The sequence below is a fragment of the Malurus melanocephalus genome, unplaced genomic scaffold (assembly GCF_030028575.1).
Source record: "Malurus melanocephalus ecotype Western Australia unplaced genomic scaffold, MMel_1.1 scaffold_2, whole genome shotgun sequence".
In the NCBI taxonomy this organism is placed as follows: domain Eukaryota; kingdom Metazoa; phylum Chordata; class Aves; order Passeriformes; family Maluridae; genus Malurus; species Malurus melanocephalus.
The window spans coordinates 8,676,667-8,700,943 of record NW_026623234.1 but is presented as its reverse complement, the minus strand read 5'-3'; the positions used below and the strand labels follow the sequence as shown (position 1 = coordinate 8,700,943).

At 39.3% G+C, this 24,277-nt stretch overlaps 1 protein-coding gene across 1 annotated transcript in view; it reads left to right on the top strand.

The window, feature by feature from the left end:
* RAD51B (RAD51 paralog B) overlaps positions 1-24,277 on the top strand; it is a 355,670-nt gene that overhangs the window by 128,633 nt on the left and 202,760 nt on the right. Inside the window, exon 8 of the mRNA XM_057367333.1 lies at positions 14,423-14,519. Coding sequence (XP_057223316.1) covers positions 14,423-14,519 — 97 coding nt within the window. The remainder of the gene's footprint in view (positions 1-14,422; positions 14,520-24,277) is intronic.

The window sequence follows — 24,277 nt, the reverse complement described above, 5'->3', positions numbered from 1 at the left end:
CTGTTTCTGAAATGTGTTCCATGAAAGGCCATAAAAACAGTAAGAAAATGTTTCTAACAGGTGTGGTGTAAAGCATTCTGTATTTTCCAATGTACCCATAGGCTAGAAAAGATTTCTGTGTTGCTGTGGTGGTGATGAAGTATCTTGTGTATAAATATAAGTAAGCCATGTTATGGTGGTAGTAGTTACCTGCTTGTAAAGATTAAATGAAGGGGAACAAATATTCTATTCTATATAATGTTATATTCTATATAATATTGTATTCTACCACATCCTAGAAAGTGCTTTCTGCTGCTTCCACAAGATATCAAGGAGCAGTCTAAACTAACACTGCTCTCTCTCTAAAAATATTGGCATAGGGTCATGATATGCAATAAGGTGGAGCTAGGGAAAGTGTTTTTAAAACTGCTCAGCAAAGCTGTAAATTACAGTAGCCCATTGAGCTGTTTCAGTTTGCATCCAAGATTCAGCAAGTCTCCTGTGACCTGCTGCCTTGAAGGCTTGAAGGAATTAATTGGAAAGAATCTGAGGAATTAATGGAATTAATGACATGAAGTTGTGCTTTATATGCTGTATGTCCCTAGACCTGCACGTGTATATTAGTATAAATGGTCTTTCTGATGGGCTTGTCAAAGCATCAAAATCAAATAAAAATGCTGGTACCCTAATTATCAACTTGAAATAGGCTGTGAGCCCTAAGCAGACTTTTGTTAGTAGTATTTCATTAGTTTAGCAATGAATAAAAGGCACTTCTCCAATTACTTCATATTCCTATCTAGTTGTTAGGAAAAAGCTAAGTATAGACAGGTATAAAAAAACCTACATAAAGTAAACCCCAAATATTGAAGGAATTATAAATACACAATTTGCTGGGTACATACTAGATAGTCCTGAGGAGTCCTAGAGTGCTTTGGGATGCATGAGTCTTTCCAGCTTTCAACTCAGTTCTTGAAATCATGGTTTAAGAATTGGTAGTAAACATTTGTGGTACCTTTAGTCAGTTTGCTTAGTGTCTGAGCATCTGACTACAATAGGAGTAACGATACATTCATTCCACCAGAAGGTTGTGAGATTTAATGTCAAAGAATTTGTGTAGGTACAAGTAAATTTGAAGTGCTGGATGAAGCAGGGTAGATGTATGGCAGAAGGTCTGAACCGAGCAGGTGAAAGGAAAGAGCCTTCAGTCTGTTTTGATCTGCTGTTGAAAACTAACTAGTTCTAATAAACTGAACAAGGTTTTTCATTGAGGAAAAAGTGAGCATAGATTTTTCCTTCCTTGCAGTCCTGTGACAGTGTAGGAGACATCTCTCAATCTGGAGCATGGTGGTGCAGAACTGAATTTCTGTACTATTTTGCCGGTGTTCCAGGCAACCCAGTTTCTCCCCATCCTTCAAAACCAAGCAAATTCAACCAAACAAAAGCCCTGTTGCAGAGAACAGCACACAGTCTAAGAGTGAACTGTGAGTTCATAATTTTATTGTATTTATTTATTCTATTACAAGACAATTTGTCCATCGAGAAAGCTCAATCAGAGATCCATCGAGAAAGCTCAATCAGAGATCCATTGAGAAAGCTCAGTTCTGAGAGCCATCGTTAAGCAGAGGCTGGAGGGAAGGGTTGAGGAAGATCTNAAAAAAAAAAAAAACCCAGTAACTTTTTGAGGTGCAATTTGTTGTCAAATAAGTCGTAGTGATCTTTAATTAGACCCAAGGAATAGCCAATGAAAAAAAAATAACTTTGTTGAATTGATAACATTACTACTGAAAACATTTTTCTAGTTGATATGTTTTGATGATTGCAGGAATCAGACAGCATAACTAAAGGGGTATGTGCCATAACTGCCTTTCTGTCTCTAGAAGCTGTACATCTCCACACCCACAAGGTCTTTTGCAAATTAGCATCCAGCTAATGAAAGAATTTTCACTGAGATTCAAATATAACTGAGCACTTAGCTTTAATCTGGCACACACTCTGCTCTGCTACTGCACCTTGCTTTGGAGTTCAAGTACCTTGCATTGAATTATTTTAATCTTTGTTTTAGAAACTCTACAAATACATCCTGTCCTTTCCTGAGAAAGTCCACCAGGCTGCTCACTGTCAGCACGCCAATCCCAGTGTCCCAATCCCTAAGTCCTGTCTCACACCCAGTGCATCTGAAGATGCACTTCCTGCCTGACCTGAAGCATCTTATTGGTTTTTTGCTACTGATTTCCCACAATGTTTCCTCATAACTTCAGTCCTATCCAGAAATATATTTCTAGTCTAGGCCACATTTCCCATGTGTTTGCCCAAGTATCTCACAATTCACTGAAAGAAGCTGTTCTGGTCATGGGGCTGGAGAAAACCTACTAGTACCACAGAAAATCCATTCTGTTGACTAAAGCATAATTTGCTCCTCTTAAGTTCTTCTCTAAAATAAATTAAAGTGATTAGTTATTAACATTACTATCTTTGCAATATTTTGCAGAACTCCACAATGGAGATTCTGATGTGCATTTTTTATGAAAGACTTTAGATGAAGCAACTTCAATGGAGTCCGAGGAAAATGCATGATCCTGTGAATTTTAATAGCAAGTCAGGGAAATTATATTAAAAAACTCCTAGCTGCAGTGAACATTTAATCTAGAGCTGCTGCAAAAATTCAGTAGGTTGCCCAGAAGACAGCAGCTGCTTTTCTCTGATACCTGTATATACAGTTTATAGGATGGACAGCAAATCTTTGTTGCACTTGGGTTAATTTGAATGAGGTGCAAAAATTACTTAGTGAGGTTTAATTCCTAAAGAGCAGATGCTTTCTAATTGTGAAAAAGCCGAAATCCTGTACCATTCCCAAGGTTTTCGGAGAGATTTTAAGATCACTGAAGATGTCATCCTGCTTTTATTCACCTGACATCAACTCTTAAAAATTTTGTCATTCTAGTAACAACTGTAAATATTCTAGAGTAACCAAATAGCTGAATGAAGGCCTTTGGTTTTGTTTCATTAAGTGTTTACAAATATTAGCATAAAAAGTGAGGTGCCAACAATACAGAACAGGAACCAGTGGCCCTATTCTCAGTGATTACCAAGCCAAAAGAGGTGTGTGTGTCATGCTGCAATCTCAGCACAAAAACGATTCCTTTCATTTCTCAGAGTTCATTTTCCATCTTGAGTCCTAAGTTTCAAAGAAGTTTCTAATTATTCATGCTTCCAAGGAAAATACACTTCAAGTAAGTTGGGTAGCTTAATAGAAATTTTAAAATGTGGCATAAATGCTGATTTTATTTGAGAAATACGGACTAACTGTATTTCCTAGTGAAAGGACTTCTTAGGAAAAATAGGATACAGTCAGTATCTTACAACAACAAGGAAGACAGTGCCACTGAAATGACAGGATGTTTTAAGCCACAAAAATATTTTTTCCCCCCAAATATTGATGAGAAGAAACTTGGATGATTTATGTCCCCTCTCCCTTCCTCTGGGTAATATCAGATCTGACATGTTTGGGAAACAATCATATACATACATGTTTTGGGCATGTTTTTTTCCTGTCTTATTATAAACTATTTATCTATAACTAGTAGACTTTTTATTTTAATGTGCTTTTGTGGAAGAAGCACTTAGGATAATCTTACTACTGTGTAACAAAGCTTCCTCAAATGCTATAGCAGTCTTCAAAGAGTGCTAATAAAACTTTGTAACACATCCACCATTGTACCTTTTGTATAGGTTGCATTCATTTATTTTTTTAGGACAATTTTCTTCAGAATATCTTAGTTGAGAAGATGTATTGAACATTATAAGAGGAAGAATGTCAAAGGTTAAAGCTCTTAAGTGTCTGACTCTGCAGGTTTAGGAGACTGACAAAATAAACCCAAGCAATCTTCTTCTGCATAAAAATGTTGCACTGCATTAGAGGTATGTTGATAGATTACATACTTCAAAAGCTAGGTGGTAGAGCTTGGACTTACAGTATGATCGGACTGAAAGAAAGGTTGATTATGAAAACAGTCACTGGTACAGCAAAAAAATAATACACAGCATTCAAACTGATGTGTTTTGTATGGTTGCTGCATTTTAAGGGAGGCTGAGGCAACTGATGCTTTTGTAATATTATAAATAATTCTGGTAGAGAAAGATTATTGGCTAAATTGCAGGTTAGGCTCTGAAGGTGTAAATTCAGTGTATGAAAATGTCTAAAATGAAATGTTAATATATATCTACAGCTTGTGATACATCTAATTAATTCTCACTTGGTCTTTCATACCATTCTGAGCCCTGAGTCCGAAGGAAGGAAACTGATGGCAACTTGAGAGGCTGTTTTTCTCCATCTGGATATTTTGTTTTCTGAATGACTTCTACATTTTTACAGCCATTACAGCTATAGAGGTTGATAACTGAACTCTGAAATACCAGGAGCACAGCATTCACCACATCAGCCATGGCTGCCTAAATAATGCTGTCAGTGTATAGTTTGTTTTGTAAAAGTTATTGATAGATTGGTTGTCAGGCTTCTGTGCAGTATCAGTTACTACCTTAATACTCTACAGACCTCAAATAGCTCAGGCAAATGGGGAGATGAATTTTTATATCCAAATTCCCTGTTACCTTGTACTTCAAACCTACTATCTGTTACATACACTGAAATAAAGCTACATAATTATCAAAGCATAGCTATTACAGACAAGTATAAAAATCCTGTCTGTTTCTGAAATGTGTTCCATGAAAGGCCATAAAAACAGTAAGAAAATGTTTCTAACAGGTGTGGTGTAAAGCATTCTGTATTTTCCAATGTACCCATAGGCTAGAAAAGATTTCTGTGTTGCTGTGGTGGTGATGAAGTATCTTGTGTATAAATATAAGTAAGCCATGTTATGGTGGTAGTAGTTACCTGCTTGTAAAGATTAAATGAAGGGGAACAAATATTCTATTCTATATAATGTTCTATTCTATATAATATTGTATTCTACCACATCCTAGAAAGTGCTTTCTGCTGCTTCCACAAGATATCAAGGAGCAGTCTAAACTAACACTGCTCTCTCTCTAAAAATATTGGCATAGGGTCATGATATGCAATAAGGTGGAGCTAGGGAAAGTGTTTTTAAAACTGCTCAGCAAAGCTGTAAATTACAGTAGCCCATTGAGCTGTTTCAGTTTGCATCCAAGATTCAGCAAGTCTCCTGTGACCYGCTGCCTTGAAGGCTTGAAGGAATTAATTGGAAAGAATCTGAGGAATTAATGGAATTAATGACATGAAGTTGTGCTTTATATGCTGTATGTCCCTAGACCTGCACGTGTATATTAGTATAAATGGTCTTTCTGATGGGCTTGTCAAAGCATCAAAATCAAATAAAAATGCTGGTACCCTAATTATCAACTTGAAATAGGCTGTGAGCCCTAAGCAGACTTTTGTTAGTAGTATTTCATTAGTTTRGCAATGAATAAAAGGCACTTCTCCAATTACTTCATATTCCTATCTAGTTGTTAGGAAAAATCTAAGTATAGACAGGTATAAAAAAACCTACATAATGTAAACCCCAAATATTGAAGGAATTATAAATACACAATTTGCTGGGTACATACTAGATAGTCCTGAGGAGTCCTAGAGTGCTTTGGGATGCATGAGTCTTTCCAGCTTTCAACTCAGTTCTTGAAATCATGGTTTAAGAATTGGTAGTAAACATTTGTGGTACCTTTAGTCAGTTTGCTTAGTGTCTGAGCATCTGACTACAATAGGAGTAACGATACATTCATTCCACCAGAAGGTTGTGAGATTTAATGTCAAAGAATTTGTGTAGGTACAAGTAAATTTGAAGTGCTGGATGAAGCAGGRTAGATGTATGGCAGAAGGTCTGAACCGAGCAGGTGAAAGGAAAGAGCCTTCAGTCTGTTTTGATCTGCTGTTGAAAACTAACTAGTTCTAATAAACTGAACAAGGTTTTTCATTGAGGAAAAAGTGAGCATAGATTTTTCCTTCCTTGCAGTCCTGTGACAGTGTAGGAGACATCTCTCAATCTGGAGCATGGTGGTGCAGAACTGAATTTCTGTACTATTTTGCCGGTGTTCCAGGCAACCCAGTTTCTCCCCATCCTTCAAAACCAAGCAAATTCAACCAAACAAAAGCCCTGTTGCAGAGAACAGCACACAGTCTAAGAGTGAACTGTGAGTTCATAATTTTATTGTATTTATTTATTCTATTACAAGACAATTTGTCCATCGAGAAAGCTCAATCAGAGATCCATCGAGAAAGCTCAATCAGAGATCCATTGAGAAAGCTCAGTTCTGAGAGCCATCGTTAAGCAGAGGCTGGAGGGAAGGGTTGAGGAAGATCTGCTGGAAACAAGAGGGAGCCCTGGGCGACTGGCAGGGTATGAAGGCAGTGGCAGTCCCTCTCCGGGGACATGCATCTCTGCGAGCGGTGTGTGCAGGCTGCTGGATGGGAAGCCTTGCGGGCACACAAACCCTGTCCCGGGCAGCACAGCAYAGGGGTGCTGCCGTGCGGGTTTGGAAGGTTACGTTTGTGTTGGCTGCATTCCTTGTTCACAGAGTAGGAAAGGCTAAAGACCTCGGGCTGTTGCTGGGTGGTAGCTATTTCAGCTTGAAGGCGTGTAGYTGCCTGAGAACAGCATGCTTTTGTTTTGCTTTGTTTCTTTTTTCTTTTTTTTTTCTTCTGGTGGAAGTTTTAATTCATTGTGATGCTTTTTAAGCAGTTGGCAGAGATGTGAATAGACACTTTACTTCTTCAAAAGGCTTATGGAATAGAATTGCATAACTTTGTACTTTTCCTATGCAAAGTAAAATAAGTTTGATGCAAATACAGTGGCTAGTCTCTGAAAAATACCTTGATTTCTTTCGAGTCCTATTTATACTCCATGAAATCCAATAGCTATAAAATCACCTTTGCTGCTATGAATTGCCCCACTGAGGGAGGAAAGTGGAGAAGTTTGTGWAAAGATACCTTGGAAAAACAAGAGCTGGATGTCTTCTCTCTCCTAGGAGCTCTAATAAGGTTGCAGCTAGCCAGCAATGTGTCCTGAACAGATCTCTAATCTTTTAAAAGGTGCTTGTGAGCCTTCCAGAGAATTGTGCTCTCTTGTCTCTGTGCTCTTTAATTGCCTTTTTTTTTCTGGATTCTCATGAAAATGGGGGCAGTTGAAACTCCTCTGAGGCAAGGCCAGCACTTGTAGGAGTGTACATTGCATATGGGATTAGGAAGTGTTTCTCRATGGGCTTCCAGTGGTTTATGTGTATATATGTGTTATTCAGGGAATTGTGCCAGATTCTGGTAACGTTGGTTGGGATGTGAATTCTAACAGCTCTTGGCATTGCCTTCARTCAGGGGAGCTGCTGTGCTATGTCTGAAAATATCCGTCTGCTTCCCTCTAGCCTGCATATCACTGTTACCAGTCTGTTCCTCTGTCATCTTGTAGTCATGGTGGCTGCAATGGGTACCTCGTCTYCCAGCTGATATGGATTTGCAACAGTTGTTAAATGTGGGCATTTATGTATTGCTCATTCCTGCAAGTGAAGCAGCTTTGTGCTSCAACCATTTTAGTAAAACACGTAAAGATATTTTTGAGTGTCTTAGTTAGGCCTTGATTAAACACCAGAAGTGGTATTTGACTTTGGATATGGGAATTTCATTTATTATAACCCTATTTGCTTGTGATGGCTGGGCTTTATTATTTGACATTTACATTCTTCCCCATAGAAACCCGAGCTCAGTTTAGGAATACAGGACACCTACTGGGCTGAGTACTGGGTGGGTGTASTGATTTGCTAGGATTTGAGATGATAAACTGTTGGGTTTTTTCTTTTGTATTTGGTTTGTGTGAGCCAAAATAGCTTGCATTTTCTAGGAATGAAGATATGTGTATGTATTTAATCTTCTGTCATTATAATAGTTGTGATATAAATATGTTTCATTTTGTCCTGGGGCCCAGAGCTGTCTCGATTGCGCAGAGGCTTTTCTCTCTAAAAACCATTCTCCTCTATGGCGAGGCCCTGTTGAGCAGCGCTGCAGTAACCGCTTCAAGCACTCCTGTAGCTGTGGRAACTTGACATTCTTTCTTGAAAACTCTTATTTTGGTTAGGAGCTCTTGTCATCGCATTCAGACCTTTCCTTTTTCTGTTTGCAGCTACATTATTTCACTGAAAATGCTCAGGTTTAAGCATGTTTTCTTCCTTGTGAATATTAGGTACAAGTTCTGATGAGGTCTTGCAGCATCTTTGACAGCTTTTGTGACAAATGGTTACCGATGCTGAAGAAAATCTCCCTGAAAAAATGGAAGTTAAAGAAAATGCCAATTGCATGCGTAGCTTAGATGAAGCTCACAAATACCGTGTTACCATTACAGATGGTGGTAATTTAGGATTCTTCCTTGAGCAGATTGATGCCAGTCTTGAGGATCTGTAGCAGGTTTTACAAGGAGAAGGCTGTGGTTCTCACAGCTGTTTGAAGCATGAAGTTTCACCCCATGTTTCTCACAGTTCTTTTTTTTCTGTTTTCAGGGTTGCTGCCTGCCCCATCTGGCTTTGTGGTATTGCTCAGTGCACTGTCCTTTAGCTAATTCCTTGACACTAATTATTTTTTGAGCCATTACTTTAATGCCTCGTTAAAAGCTTCAGGGAAAGGGAGAGAGGTGCCTACTCAAGGATCGGAACTAAGATTGGCTGGGGATCAGTAAAGCTTCCTTTCCTTCTCCTCCAGCATTCAGAGTCATCATTCCAGCCCCACTGACTTGTCACTTGTACTTGCTGCTCTCTAGTGACGTTTCTTGGGCACAGTGAAAACCACAGAATACATGGACTAATAAGGGTGGAGTAATTTGGGATTATTGCAAGTGTCCTTGTGCTTGCTCTCCCAGCTCAACAGGAAGCCTTTAATAAGAGTTTTCCTAAATAGTATTGCATGCGAAATGGGGATTTCTGCTTCCTCCTTTTAACAAACAGCCATTTCATGAAACACTGTGGTTTTTTGCCTTTTGGTACATTCCAGAAGACTTTATAYCTTTGCTGGTTACTGATTGATAGTTCTGTGCTGAGCTCCCTTTAATTTTGCAATAAACTAACAAGCAGGCTGAGACCACAAGTTTACAGAAAATGGCTTATTTACTCAACTGGATTTACAAGGATGACAAAGTCAGATTTAGCAGTTTCAGTGTGGTCTAAGAAGGGCAGGAGGAGTACTTGAAAAATTGTACTGTATAAATAACCAAACAAAAAATAGTTTGCTGATTCTTCTGTGTRAAGTTCTTAGGCCAACTCTCTCCCAGGACCTGCAGGGATTTTCTGCATATGCAGGGACTTTGCTATTCCCAGTACATGGGGGATGTTGTGAGTTTAGGCACAATAAATAAGTTTTTTACTTTTGTAATATGCTTCCAAAAAACGAGCTGCTGAAATCACATCAGTGGAAGGTGACTGTTTTCACAACAACATATTAAGATTTTAACAGTATGTTAACACTGTTGTTGAGTTCTGGATTAAATCTTAGTAGTAGCAATGATCTGTCTAGAACCTGAATGCTATTTTCCTGGATAAATCCCTGTGTCTATTTTTTTTCCAGGTATTTGCACCTATAAAAAGTGAGAAAGGGAWCAAAGGAACAAGTTGTGTTTTTTTTAACATGTCTAAAATCAGGAAGTTGAAAAAGTGTTCCCACTGTCTTCTTGTGTTTATCTCTGGTTTTCTAACTAAGAAGGATTCTTCTTGCTGTCATAACACTCGTAATAGTTAGATGGGGTTATTTTACAAACTGAGGTTGCTATGCTGCAGTAAAAATTTGAAGTAAAAGATTTGGAAATTGTGTGGTCCGTCATTTGTGTGGTATTTTAAGTAGTAGTCTTTTTCCCAGGAAGGATTTTGAAATCTGAATCTGAGTGAATTTCTGAAGAGTTGGTAATTCTGCTAGAATTGGAAGGTTGAGGACTGTAAATTTTCACTTGTTAAATAGCTAGCTTAACACATGGCAAATGAATAGGCTGAAAGGTTAAAGGCAGTGGTTCATTGAACTCCATAGGAGACTGCATGAGGCATGTTTCCAGYGTTACTGAGCTGTCTAGCTGACCTTTCCAGCTTTTTTCCCTCTTATAGCAGTGGGGAGTGTTTTCCATTCATGCACAGTCACGGGCTGAAGAATCCCTACACCCTTGGTTCATCACAAAATAGAAACAGAAAGCAATAGCACAACTGCCTTACCTGTTGCACATGTCAGGACACAGTTGTGTATGGAGAGGTATGATAGTTTTTGTCACTCTTAGTGGCAATGAAAATATTTTGTTCCATTAGCTGATATTGGAATTAGTTCCTCTTCAAGTATTGGGTGTTTTTAAAATACAATATATTTTAAAATACTGTGTATTTCGGTATGATAACATCGAAGTACCATGTGGCAATATTTTCACTGTTGAGTGTTCTGCTGGCGGTTAATAAACCTGTGACTGAACCTCTTGAGAGGAAGCTCTGTTTGGCTGATAATAATGTCCAGTATCTGTCAAAAAGGAACCACAACAGACAGTTTTTCCTTACCTACTTAGCCTGAGGACTTGGCAGGACTCCTGTACTAAACAGGTTAAATGAATGGCAGGTCTACAATGAAAAGCTGAAGAAGTGCTATTGGTAGTACAATGCAAGGCACTCTYTAGAAAGTCTGCCTGGAATGGCAGCTCAGCTTGTTTCCAAGCCCTCTTTGGCAGTGTGAGGTGGTTTCTTTCAAGTGTGGCACCTATCATACCAACTTGAGCCTTCTTGGTRGTTTGTAAGATGCAGGATAATTAACATCAAAAATAGAATGTAATGCTATTTGCACATATGTATGAAGCAACGTGTGAGACTCAGCTGATGCAGTCTGTGCCCAAAAGTGATTCCTCACCTGAAAGTCACAGARTCTTTCACACCAGATCTCCTTTGTCTGTTTATGCGTTCTCTRTAAATCACATACAAGTTTAACCATTCCCTCAAATACCTGTTTGCAACTCTCTGAATACGTCAAACCATTTCAAAGGATAGCAGAATGGAGTGTAAGCATGTCTTTCAGGTTAGTGAGGGAGAAAATTTGGGGAAAAATTAACAAATTCTTTAAATGTGCCCCTGGAATCATGTGATACCAGTATTCAGTGATTCAAGCTGAGGGCCTGTAGGCCTGGTGGCTGCTGAAAATGTAGGGTCTTGTTTACATGGCACTTTTCACTGCTAAAGTACTCATGACCAAAGTTTTACTCATGGAAAAAAACAGCTTGGCACTTCCCAGTGAGGACATGTGGTTGAAGTTTTGAGGATAGATGTGTCTGTTTGGAGGAGTTTGCTGAATCTGTGTGCCTTTTTTCTTCCTAACTGTAGCAAGGGACCAGCTCTTTCCTTTTGTTAGTGACCCACACCTTGAGCTAGTGAGTTTGGAATACACTGCACACTCTCAAAGTGAGGTTCAAACTGTATTATAGTAGCTGCACAAAAATACACGAAAATACATATATATATATATATATATATATATATATATATATATGATAATAGGAATACCTATACCTGATGAAAGAATGTTGCATAAAGCAAGGCTGTAGAAGTGTGACAGGGAATTTGGTGCCAAATCTAGTGCTTAGCTAACGGCCTCATCTTGTGGCTCAACTGGTCTCAGGGGAGAACTGAATCTATGTTGATTCTGCARGATTGCAGAAAAGAAGAAGAATTTTCAATTAATTCCAAAATAGCCAGTTTGTATGTGTGTATGCCTTCATCTCAGAGGAAGTGTGCTTATTCAAGATAGTATTTAAATATGTATTTAGGCAAATGGGTAAACATCAGTGAAGTTGTGGAACAAAGAATTCCCATCCTCAGAGCAAGTCAGAAAGGAACATTTGCTTGGGTAGGACTCTGCTTTCTTAAACTGATTTTTTAAAYAGTATTGCAGGCAATCTAGGATATTACTATTGAATAGTATTGAAGGATACATCAGAAACTGAAATCTAGGTTCAGAGGCAGAGCTTGAGCTAAACATTAAAGGTAAAGAAGATTTTCAGTCCAATAGCTACCAGTGCTGTGGAGTTCCTGGTTAAAGAAGAATCTTGTAGATTAAAAAAAAAAGCAATTGCATTATTCTTCTTGTTCATTYATCTTTCCATTTTGTTTGAAGCTTTCAAAGTTCATTTCCTTTGAAGGAAAGTTATATGAAATATGGTGTGCTTAGGTATATTTTCTAATAAAAATGTTCCTTAAGCATGGTAACATTTCTTTGAAATGTGGTGCATAAATAATAAAAGACGTGACGGCACAGTACAAAGATTATCTTGGCATGAGTCTGGGGTGACTGAATCACTTACAGAGCTTGATACTTGTTAATAATGTGATCATTGCAAAAGTGTGCCAATGAAAACTTCATACCTCACCAGTACGTGTGAGTATAAGTTTGTTAGTGCACTCGATTTCAGCACATTTTCTAGTACTGGACACTATGGATAYGTGAGTCTGTGGCTTTTGTGACACAGTGAAAACAAAGTGAGAATCATTTCAAGAAGGAAAGGTCTCRCATCCTGTTCCTTATCCCTTCTGACTCTTAGCTGCCTACTTCTTTCATTTGCCTTGAACCAGGTTTGATGCCCATCCTCTCACAGGGATGAACTCTCTCACTAAAATGGAACTTAAGWGTCCTGGCAAAAATAATGGGAAAAGTGACTTTTTTTTCTTTTTAATAAATTGAATTATCTTCCCTTGTAATCTTATGAACAAGGCAGCATTCAGTGGCTGCAAGGAGTTGTGTGTACCAGATCCTTTGCTGCCTGCTTTTGGGTGCTTATAGGTGCACACAGCAGCTCTGGGGGAAGCAGCAGAGGGGTGTTCTTGTGTGTTTGCTGTCAGCAGTATTGCAAGTGGTACMGTGAGAGCCTTAGCTGAGATGTATGACCAAACCAGGCTGTTATCTACCATGTYTGTGTTCACTGCAATGATCCCAAGTGCCCATTCCCCAAAGGTGCATCCTGTGGTTAAGCTGTGCGGAGTGATCATAGCTGAAGTTTGTTCAGAGCTTGTAGCCAATAGCAGATGAGCATGAGGGCCATCACTTTGCGGTTCTGAAAGTCTTGAACTCCTGTGGAGACAGTGGAGATTTGACTTAGACACTTTTCAGYTTAGTCCTGTTGATACAGTCCATAAAGCCACCATGGCTGTTTGCAAGCACAGAGATGGGTGGGCTGGCATGAGCAGGGAGGTAGAGTCTTGCAAAAGTCATCACACTTTCGGCATCTCATGTCATGCTGCCTGAAGAAGACACAATACCCTGCAGCACCACCACAGCAATTACAACTCGATCTGACACAGCCTTGTGTGGGGTCTCAACATGGGAAAAGAATGGGGACAGTGTGTCAGATCATATTGCTGAAAGTGTTAGAAAGCAGGAGGAAGCCATGATCAGAGGGAGGGATGAGCAGTGGAGGGAAGGGAGAGAAATTCCTCTCCCTTTTAGCAATGGTAAGCTGTTAATTTATTCCAGTAGCATCAAGAAACTACATCCACAGAGTAGTGTGTAGGATTCCTTTCTCCCTCCCTCCTGTGGCAAATACAGCTGAAGACAGGCCATTCATTTCAAACAGAGTTTATTTGGAGTGGGTCTGTTCTCAGTAGAAGCATCATTTTGGTTCTTAAAAAAAAAAAAGTAATTTCTGAAGTTTATGTCAGTCAGCAAAGTRAAGACCAACTGTTGTTGCAGGAAGTGCAGTTGCTTAGAGATCCAAAGCATTATGAGATAATTGTGGCTATAGTTATGCTCTTCTCTCTGTGGTGTTTGCTGTGTTTGTTTAATRTTTTCTGTTACAAGAAAACGTATGTGTTCAAAGGTGCAAGGAATTKTTCATCTCTTGCAAGCATGACTATTGCTCCTGCTGTCAGAGAAGAGCACTCTGTGTTTACTATAGTCTGAGAACCTTGTGGTCATGAAAAACACTCCAAAATCCTCTTTTGTGATGATAGCCCCATAACATTTAGTATTTTTGTGCTTCAGATCAGTGTGAATGTATCCCTACCACACCTTTCTCCAGGRCACTGTGTTTCAGCCAAAGGAAGAAAGTCTGTAAGTTGTGGGGAACTTACTAGGAAAATAGATTTCCTATTTGCCCATGAAGAAAATGGTGGGGTTTTTTTAAAGAGCATCAAATTGTTCATGGAAGATGAATAAAAGGTGAATGAAGTTCTTCAGAGCAGTGGTTTCATTTAAGATGCCTATATGTACCAACACGCGGTGTAGTATTTCATATTTTTATCAGTATCCCTTTTCCTCCACTGCTTGCAATTGTCTCTTTCTGTTTCTGCAGATAGTTCAAAATGTTCTGAGTGTTGAATTTTCTGAAGATCAGAATAGAGGGTCATCTCAATGCTATGCCTGGAGGATTCCAGCCCTGGAATCCAGTAGCTCTGATAATTCATTTCCCTTCCCCCTCTCCGTGTCTGTTCGCAGGTTATCTTGACGAATCAGATTACCACATCRCTGAGCAGTGTTCCTGCGCTCCAGGCAGACCTGGTGTCTCCAGCTGATGATTTGTCCCTGTCTGAAGGTAAGAAATCCCTTCTATCAGAACTGAAACTCTACTCTGACACAAATCCRCACTAACTTGCACTCTTCTGTTGATATACAGGAGGCTGAGAGAGTCATTGTCAAGTCTAACCTAACATAGTCTGGAAACAAAATTGTTATCCAGTTTCTCTGAAAATCCATTTATAAATAAAAAGAAAATACACAATGTAGCTAAAAGAATCAGAAACTTTCTAAAGGCTGGGAATGAATTATTGAGCCATGTCAGTTTCTCAGCATTGTACTGTCACTCACAGTGCATTTAAAGCATTATTTTCTCAGTCTTCTRAAGCTGCTGCAAGAGTAAATACACAGGCTAGTCTGCAAATTTCATCTATCTAACATTTATTAGTGATTCCAAAGAGAAACAACTGGTCACAAAGGAAGGAAAGCAAATCCTCAGTCCTGTTCCTTGTCTGGTTTCCAAGTACAGTGCCTTAGACTGCATCTCTCTGTTGTGTGAATGTAATATGGGGATTTTTGTGATGCCATATATTATTTTATATCTTCRTGCTTCTGTTTTCTGCACAGAATTAGAGAAAAGCACTTTTTTGAGTCATAGTGAGAACTTAGTGTACTAAGAAGCAAAGATAATTCTGAATCAAGGTTTACAAAGTAACATAATAATTTCAGTTTTCCCCACTTGCAAAGAATGGTCAGAGCGCTCTCACGAGAGACAGGTACAGAAAAGTTTGTTGTTTGGTGTTCAGTTCTTGCATAGACCCAAATGAGTGCTGYGAAGCAATGCTCATCTTTCTTGCAAAGGCATGATAATTGCATGTAGACTTTCTACTTCATATAGCATGGGTATTTTCCCTCTTTCCCAGTCTCCTTTCTGCACTTTCTGGTGATTCTGGTCAGCTTCTGTGTTCTGGTTAATCACAAATAGTCGTCTCAAGCTTAACACAAGTACAGCTTGATAGCAAAAACAATTAAGCACTTAAAACTAACATTATTTCTGCAACTCATTTCAGTGGATAGGAGAAAAAGGTTGAAGATAGATTTAAACAGAATGTCAGGGAACAGCAAGTAACTTCAGTGCAATGCCTTAACACACTGATTGATGTGTTTACTTCATAACTTTGTCAATAGGAGCTTGGCAAAGCATGGCCCATTAAATAATTTTGGAATTGTGCTTGTGGCTTTTATTGGCTCCAGCCATTGCCAAATTATCTCTGAAGTTCATTGCTCGAATATTGCTCCCTCCCTCTGGCGGAAAGAATTGAAATTTGGTAACCAGATTTGGAAGAGGAAGACATAATTTTTCACCTTTATGATTTCCTTCTTGACACTGTGTGTTGTCTTATTAAATCTTGATYAGAGTATTTGTGCTTCTCTTTGTCCTTTAGAATTGCTGTGTATGAGTTTCCTCTGAAAAGAAAGTCATAGCTGACTCTGTAGTGGGAGAATAGCAAAATATGTTTTCAGTAAAACATATTTGTGTCCTGTGGTTAAAATATTTGATGATACTTTGGAAAAACATGTGGAATAGTTGAAATKTTTCTAAATTTGCCAGCACATGTGAAAGATTCTCAGTTCTGTGTATGAGCTGTAGTTCAACAGTGTTCTGCAATCAGGACTATGCAAGAGGTGGCTTAATGATTTTTCTAGCAGTACAGGTTATTGATGAAGCTATTATGTTGTGTCTAAACTACCACCACTGTCTTTCACCTTTTAACTTAAGAATGGGTTAAAATGTACTGGTGCTCTATGTTTTATTCCTTTATTGCTCTCATTCCTTGTTTTTGGGATCCTTGGGGATCTGAAGAGGTAAAATATGCCAGCATCATGCTTGTTGAAAATGGCAATGTTTGTTTTGCCTCAGGACAAGAACAGCACAGACATCAGCAGTGCAGTTTCCTTCTGTAATTCAAGTTTTATCMAGGGATGTAGGGCTGATAAACTCCTTTCCTTCTCTCCCTTCCCTCCTCTCTTGACTAACACTGATGTGGCATTTACTTGCTGTGTTGCATAATGGAAGAATAGAGTGCATCTCCACACTACCTGCTTTTCTCCCTTTATCTTTCTTATTTATAAAATGGCTGCTTCTGTATTTCTGTTYTTCATCACTTTTAACCCCTGCTGTTTATCTGTGAATAAATGTGGAATTTCAGGGTCATTCTACATTTGATTTCCMTGTTTATCTTCCTATCAAAATACACAGGTGTGGCCAGTGTGTTTTGGTGGGTTCTTTTAACATCATGGTGTTGCCCTGACCTGAGAAAGTTCTCCCTTAATGTATTTCATGTTAGCTCTCAGACAGCTTGAAAGTCGCAATACTTTAAGCTTCTGAGTATCTTTTGTACTTTCAGAMTCCTAAATTAATTAATTAATCTTCTAGAGTTAGTATGTTAATAATAATGCTTACTATTTTGCAGCTATAGAATTTACAGGAAAGAGTAGTTAGGTGAGTAGCTGAAGTGCACAAAGAGGATATGTTGCAGAATCAGGGAGAAGAGGCCAAATTTGTGACTGGGCTCTTACCTCATTGTTCCTTGTCACTCATCACCAACTAAAGCTGAATTTGAACCAGTGACCTAGATGTGAAAGGACCCATAACACATAATTAGTCCTGTAAGCAACTCAGACTGCTTGGTTCRTATATGTCTGATATGTTGCTTTAATCCTATCTGAAATCAGAGTCCCTTCACTACAAATGGCTTGCTAAAAGGGTAATCATTCTTAGGTGAGGCAGAAATGAAAATTTCAAGCTGAATGTGCTGTTAGAAAGAACTGGAATGTTACAGTGTTTTGTTTTTGCTCCTGATTGTGCTTGAGRAGGGAATTGCTTGGGTTATGTGTTAGATTAGGCAAGAAACCAAGGAAGCAGTTCATCTGGTGTGTGACAGAAAGATAATCTGATGAACAAGCTGAAAGGACATTGTCAAGCTGTTTCAGGCTCAGAGCTTGTCTTCTGCAAAGTTGTCATCTAGTGCATGAAAACTTGTGTCCTAAAAATACATTGGATTTTTATGAGCCCATTAATGGRTTTATAAAAGCAGTGCTGGCTGTAAAATCCCATGTAGCAAAGTGAGAATTTGTGAAGAGTTTGTTGGTATTTGTTGTAGAAAATGGTTATGTCCAGCTAAACTCCCAGATCTGTGCCTTCTTTTGCTTCCAGATAGACAAAAAAAGATGCATAGCTTGCCACAAATTGAAGTGATTAATAAAATATCAAAGTTTCTCTACTCGTAGTCTGAGTCCTTGCATTCATTTGGCCTTTACATATGTGTCAGATTATTAGCTGAAGGAGTTAAAACTAAYAATATTTTTCTCCAGCTCTAATATTCTCAGACCTGTAATGCTGTCACTTCTTCCTTAGGAACCAAACTTGGTTTTTACTTGGAATCTCACCATTCTTACATAGCCATCTCTCCAACCTTGCCATCAGAGGGGATGGGGTGGAGGATGTTGTTGAACATTGCTGTTTCATTTCCATCCTTGCTTTGTGGAACAGCCTYTGTTTAGTTCTTCCAGTCAAAGACAACTCGGAGAAGCCTTAAAGTTATTTTGCATTGCAGGGGTGGCCCAGACAAGCCCAGGAGTACCCTAAGAACTAATGCTTTATTATTAAAACATAAAAAGTAGCTCTTACCCAATTAAAATAATATCCTTAATTAAAAAAAAAAAAAACAGATTCAAGCTCCATTAGGCTCAGTGAACAGTAAAAATATTTTGTATGACTGTTCATGGATTTTTTTAAAACAAGTTATCTATGGCTGTGACTCTATTATTTTTGCAATTTTGCCAAGTTCACATGATTAAATTTTACCTGATGCAAAAAGTCTTTAGTAACTAGTTGTAAGCCTGTGTGTTTTAGCACTAGGTGGACAGGGAGATTTGTGTTTCATTTGTGTGCTGCAAAGAGATAGAACAGGCTGACCTACTTGAGGTCCTTTCTAGTGCACCATTGCCTATGCTGTTAATGTATTTGCCAGCTGCAAGCTCCAACTTCCTCTCACAGACATCAAAGCCAAACTCCATCTTCCTTGGAAAGAATTCAGGGCCGTGTTGGTATGAACAAGACAGGATCCCTCTCCCAGCCTGCACAAAGTGTCAAGCAAAAAAAGGAATGCTGCCTTGGGCTTCTTCAGTCTCATCTWGTACTTTCAAATATTTGTTTGAAAAAGTCAGAATTATTTTGTGTTTAAAACTGTCTCTAAACTTGCGCTAGATCTGGGGAGGCCAGTGTTCAGTCTTCTGCCATTTGTGTTCATCAAGTGGTTTGTCACAGTATTGTATATTTTTAGTGCRCAGTGTGAGCAATGAGTTTTGTCTGACCTTTTCATCTTTGTTGCTCTGATCTTGAATTCTTTTAAGCTGTTGAGCAGAAGTAGGCTTTTGTGTTGTGGAGACTGGAGCAAACTAAGCTGCCATAATATCTCCCACCCACAGGATTTTCCTACTTTCRTTTAAGAGCAGAAGATTTGAAGCTGAAATCTTTGGCTTCTCTTCCTTGCTTTACCCTTGATCTCTTGTCAGATTGTGGTTAAATTTTCTTATTCTTCCAGCCTCACTTTACCATTTTTTCCGAATGTGGGGCTTTATTTTTATTCTGCAACTTTGTTTTTGTCTTAATATTTCAAGTTCTTCCTATGGGGAAAAYAATGAATCTTCTCTTCACCTCAGAGTAAGATCAGTGCTTATTTTATTACTTCTTAGAGTAGTTTATTACTTCTCTCTCTTCAAATCTCCTTTTTTCAGTCCTGATGCCAAATGGAGTGAAAATGCTGAAGAAATTATCAAGTGAACTGAGGAGCCCCCAGAGATCAGGGCTTGGTTGGTTGTTGGTTGCTTTCGGTTTGTTTATTTATTGACTTATGTGTACACTTAATGCTTGGGGCTGGACTCCCAGGTGACTTTATGAAAATAGAAAAGAATATTCTGTGAAACGTAAAGATACCTGTTTTRCAGGAGCCGTGGGCTTACGAATCATGCAGCTGTTAAACAAGTTCCTAAAACACTTCTTCCATATAGTGTTAAAGCTAATGCAGGGTGCTTCATGCCTTTGTGAAATGATTCAGCATGATATGAATTTWAATGCATTGGAAAGTATCATCACAGTTTTGCATGTTTTAGTACTTTAGTTGAATGCTCTGTAAACTGATTGCAGGCTGGTTTACACAATTTTGATTGAAAAAGGAGTTAGTTTGTATTGGATCATTGAAGCAGTATTGTTAGTTAATTATCGTATTTTTTTGAATAGGATAGTTCATAAATGAATATCCTATCATTTTAGTGTGAATTCACTCGGATTTTCTGAGACCCAAGTATTTGGGAATAGTTACTAAGAYCCCTTTATTTTTTTGCCATTATGCTATAATCAGTATGGAGGTTACTAGGCATGTTGAAACTTAGGAACCTTCTGGCATAGGGTAAGAAAGGTCTTTTGGTTGTGGATCCTGTGAAACTTAGTGACTTYTAAATATGCAAAAAGGCTACAGATAGCACTAATGGTATTTCCAGATTATTTGGAATGTGAATAGGCCATGTCTGCATACTGAAGAGTAAATTTCCCAGCTGAGACTAGTGTGCCGCTGTCAGGCCTAAAAATTAAAGCACATCCCTGAAATAGTAAAGAGGGGACTGTATCAGTGTATATAAATATCTGTAGGGAGGGTGTCAAAGGATGGATCCAGGCTCTTCTTGGTGCTGCCAAGTAACAGGACAAGAGACAATGGGCAGGAACTGATGCACAKGAAGTTCCACCTGAACATGAGAAAGAACTTTACTGTGTGGGTGACTGAGCACTGAACAGGGTGTCCAGAGAGGCTGTGGARTCTCCCTCACTGGAGACATTCAAGGACCATCTGGACACARTCCTGTGCCATGTGCTCTAGGATGACCCTGCTTGAGCAGAGAGGTGGGACCAGACAATCTCTGGGGGACCCTTCCAGCCTTACCCACTCTGTGATTCTGTGACTCTCTAATGCAGTTTTCTTCTTGGATTATGGTTTATGGAGATAGGGAAACGCTACAGAATAACTTTTGTAATCTGATTTTACTACAGTCATGGTGATACAGKGAGCCATAGTAAGATAAGCCTCTCTTTGCTTTGGTATGTATTACTATTCTCACCTGATGGTTTGGTTGGCACTTAGGCCGAACACCAGGAACCCTTCCATGATGGGRCAGGAGAGCTCAGTGAGCCACAGGATTCAGCCTCCAGGTCTGAGCCTTGGGTGTCTCTGACTTTAGTGTTAAGTCACTGGTTCTCATTTATGCGAGTTCAATAATGGAACAGCTGGAGTTTTTCTTTCTAATTCTGTAATTTTGCTGCTGGACTTCGTGTCTCAGTTGTATTTTAAAAAAAGTGCTCCAGCAGAGACCCGTAATCCTCTTCACCAGCTGACAGTGCAGTCATTCCAGCAGTCTGTTCTGTCTTTGAGTTACTTTCATTCCAGCAGTCTGTTCTGTCTTTGAGTTACTTCTCCAGCTTTCGTGAAAAAGATTGTTAGCCTTAAATACTCTCAAAGGTGAGAGAGAGCTCATCTACCTTAATCTGCTAGAAGATGGCATAGTGTATCCACTTCAGGATAGGTAAAGAAAGGGCACCAAAATAAGGAGCAACCCTGATAAAACTCATTAATATATGTTGYAGGGGAAAACAAGCCTCCTCAAAATAGGATTTCATTCTTGTGTTTGCTCTGTATTCACATTTCTTGCAATTCTGTGCTCTTAATAGTAGTGTGGTCTGCACTCCAGTGCTTCAGCAGAAGGAAAAACGCCCTTCTGGTTGTGGAGAATAGCACAAGGAAGTGCACCAACATTACAGGGTCTGGAACAAATGATATTAGCCATTAGGGGAAATGATACTGTGATTGTTCCTGCATGAGGCAAGGTTGCGGTGGTGTATGGAGCAGTTAGATTTCATGGTAACAGTTTTCATGTTTTCTGTACTAATTTTGATGCTATATTTCACCAAGTGGGAAGTAGTGACATAATAACATCCAGCCAAATTTTAACGACTTTTTAATCAAAAGATAAATCTCTCGGTAAAACTGTTACAGCGGCTGTGTGTGCCTGTGGAAATTTCAAGTTGAATGACATACACATAATCTATTGATCTAGTGTACARAAACGTTGAAAACAGCAGGAGCATTCAAAGACCTCTATATATCAATTTAAGAGAMTCTCCATTCCTCATATCCTAATTGCCATGATGAGAACATACAAAGTTTTACTGCTTTGTTGTGGTTTCTTTCCAAAGACATGATGTGACTTACAATCATTAATCAACAATTTGCAATCCARAAGCCCTTCAGGTACATTTGCAGGGAATCATTCACTCATCTATATAATGAGAAGCACAATAACAGAAGTGATTACAGTCATAGATGAGTGGTTAGGAGTTGTCACCTCTCAGCTGCTATGTAACTTACCTCAGTTGAGAAAAAGTGCAACTAAGTACATTCTACACCTTCCAGTGCAAAGCAGAATGGGTTTCCATGAATCCTGCTRCACACACCAACTTACTCCTGTGCTCCTGTAACTGCAGAAAGCTGGGGAACATGCATGGGTCAGTCACTGAGTTTCAGTTGATGGCATAAAGCTGTAAAGTATTGTAACAATTTGCAGCTGGTCATTCCCTTATGGCCTAAAAATGTTTAAAAGTAAGATTAACTCATGTTTCAGTGTGGGTGAGTATAGAACTTTTTACTGTGGTCCTGCAAATCAGTGTTTTATATCAGAAATGTGAGACATGGCTTGGCTCTTGAGTTCCTTCTGCAGCTCTACGTTGCACCTCAGTGTTAGTGGAACTTATCTTTCAAATTAGATTTGGAAAAAATGAATTCAAGRGTAAGAGGAAGCTAAACACCAATTGTGCCTGTTCACAGTGACCAATTAAATTCTGTCTTAACTCACTCTGGGTTATCTTTACATCTGTACAGAGGATGCAGAAAAAAATATTCATCAATCAGTAGCATCCAGTCCCATTTCTTCTGGAGTTTCATAGCACCATCAGTGGATATTTCTTCTGATAGAGCTGGAAGGGACCAGAAGGATTTTGATACATGGGAAAACAACACTATGGGAATTACATTTGGCTTGTGGCATTACATGAAACATATGGCTCAGCTGCAGAACTTGAACCAGTTCAGAGTCACCCGAGGTGCAAATGTTGTGCCAAGAGGGCAGGCGAGGGGACAGAGGATCATTTTAGAGTCTGATGCCTTTATCTAGTTGCAGTTCCAGCTGGGTTTCCTCTGGGTTTACTGCAGGATGTTTGAAAAAGTGGCTCCTTGTTAATCTCAGGCAGTCTCTGTGATTGATGATTCCCCTTAATCGTAAAAAGAGCACATTGGTTTTTCTGCTTAATTTGTGTCTGTTTCCTTCTTTATTATTGCAATAATGATTTATTGTCTTAAATTATGGAAGTTTATAACCTGTTAGCCTTTTAGGGAGGTTGAGGCTGGGTGCTCTGGCATGTAAATGAACTTCTTCCCAGTGACAGTCTGCTCCTAAAATATTTACTGAAACCCAAACAATAAAACAATAAAAGACAGTATATGTTTGGTGCATTATTTCGTAATTTAATTAAAATAGGGAGCTTGAGCATGAGAAGATTTTGCRTGCTCCACATGGACAAAATTAATCTAATCTGGATTCTACTAGTCTTGTCATAATATCAGTTATACTAAAAAATAGAAAAAGAAGCATTCATAGGAGAGCAACCCAAGTGGCCACAGTGCTGTACAGGAAGATGGGTGAAGAAATACGAGAAAGAGGAAATGCCTGGAGTTTAACCAAAGGAAGGCTATGTTTTCACTAATTTCTGCTCCCCTAAAATGTCCTGCTGTTCCTCCAGTCCCTCAGGCAACCTACAGAATATTCCTGCATGAGCCAATGCCTAACTAGCACCAGGGAGGGTAGAAAAGACAATGGCTCAAGTATGAATAGCTGCACTGTTAACAATGGAAAATTTGTCACAAAGAAAGCAAAACAGATGCTACTACTGAGCAAGCAGCCATGACTCTTTGGGAGTAATTTGAGCCAGTYGGATACCTGGCAGGGGAGTTCTTGTTTCAGGCTGGCACATGGATATGCAAGGCATTAGTCTGGGCATGTTTTAGCTGAACATCCACAAGTTGTTTCTGAGTGCAAAATCTGTTAGGCCAGCTGTTCCCAAATGGTTTGTGTTTGTCCCTCTGTTTTTGGTGGTGAACTCACCCCAGCCAAGCTTACGACCCCGAAGATGAACATAAACAATCACATCTCTGTTAGGCTGGCGACCCCACTCTGTGCGGCTGTGACCCTGCTGGAGGTTACAACCCCTGGGTTGGGAATTGTTGGGGTAGAGTGTCATATAGTCCTTCTGGGGGAGCACTGATATGCCCCATCCAGGGATCATCACAACAAATGCCTTCRGATCTCACAGTAATTTGTAGACCCCTGCCACCAGTCTGAGAGTGCAGCTTATTAGAGCTGACATGTCACTTTGGTACATCAGGAACATCTCAGAGATCAAAAGGTCATGGTCCTCCCACGCTGCTGCGGTCTTTCTTGGTGAACTCTCCTCTCCATCTCACTTCCCCGTCAGTTGGCCGCGAGCCCCGGCGCCCTCGTGGTGCAGCTGACTCGGCCACGGCTGCTGGATGGGTACCAGCTGCAACTTCTGCCACAAGTCACCCTTTCCAAAACCAATCTCCCTGAATGCTCCTTGCCCTAACAGAAGGATTGGTATCTCTCTCTCTCTCTGCTGAAATAATTAAAAGTTATGTTCAAAGTAATTAAAAGCTA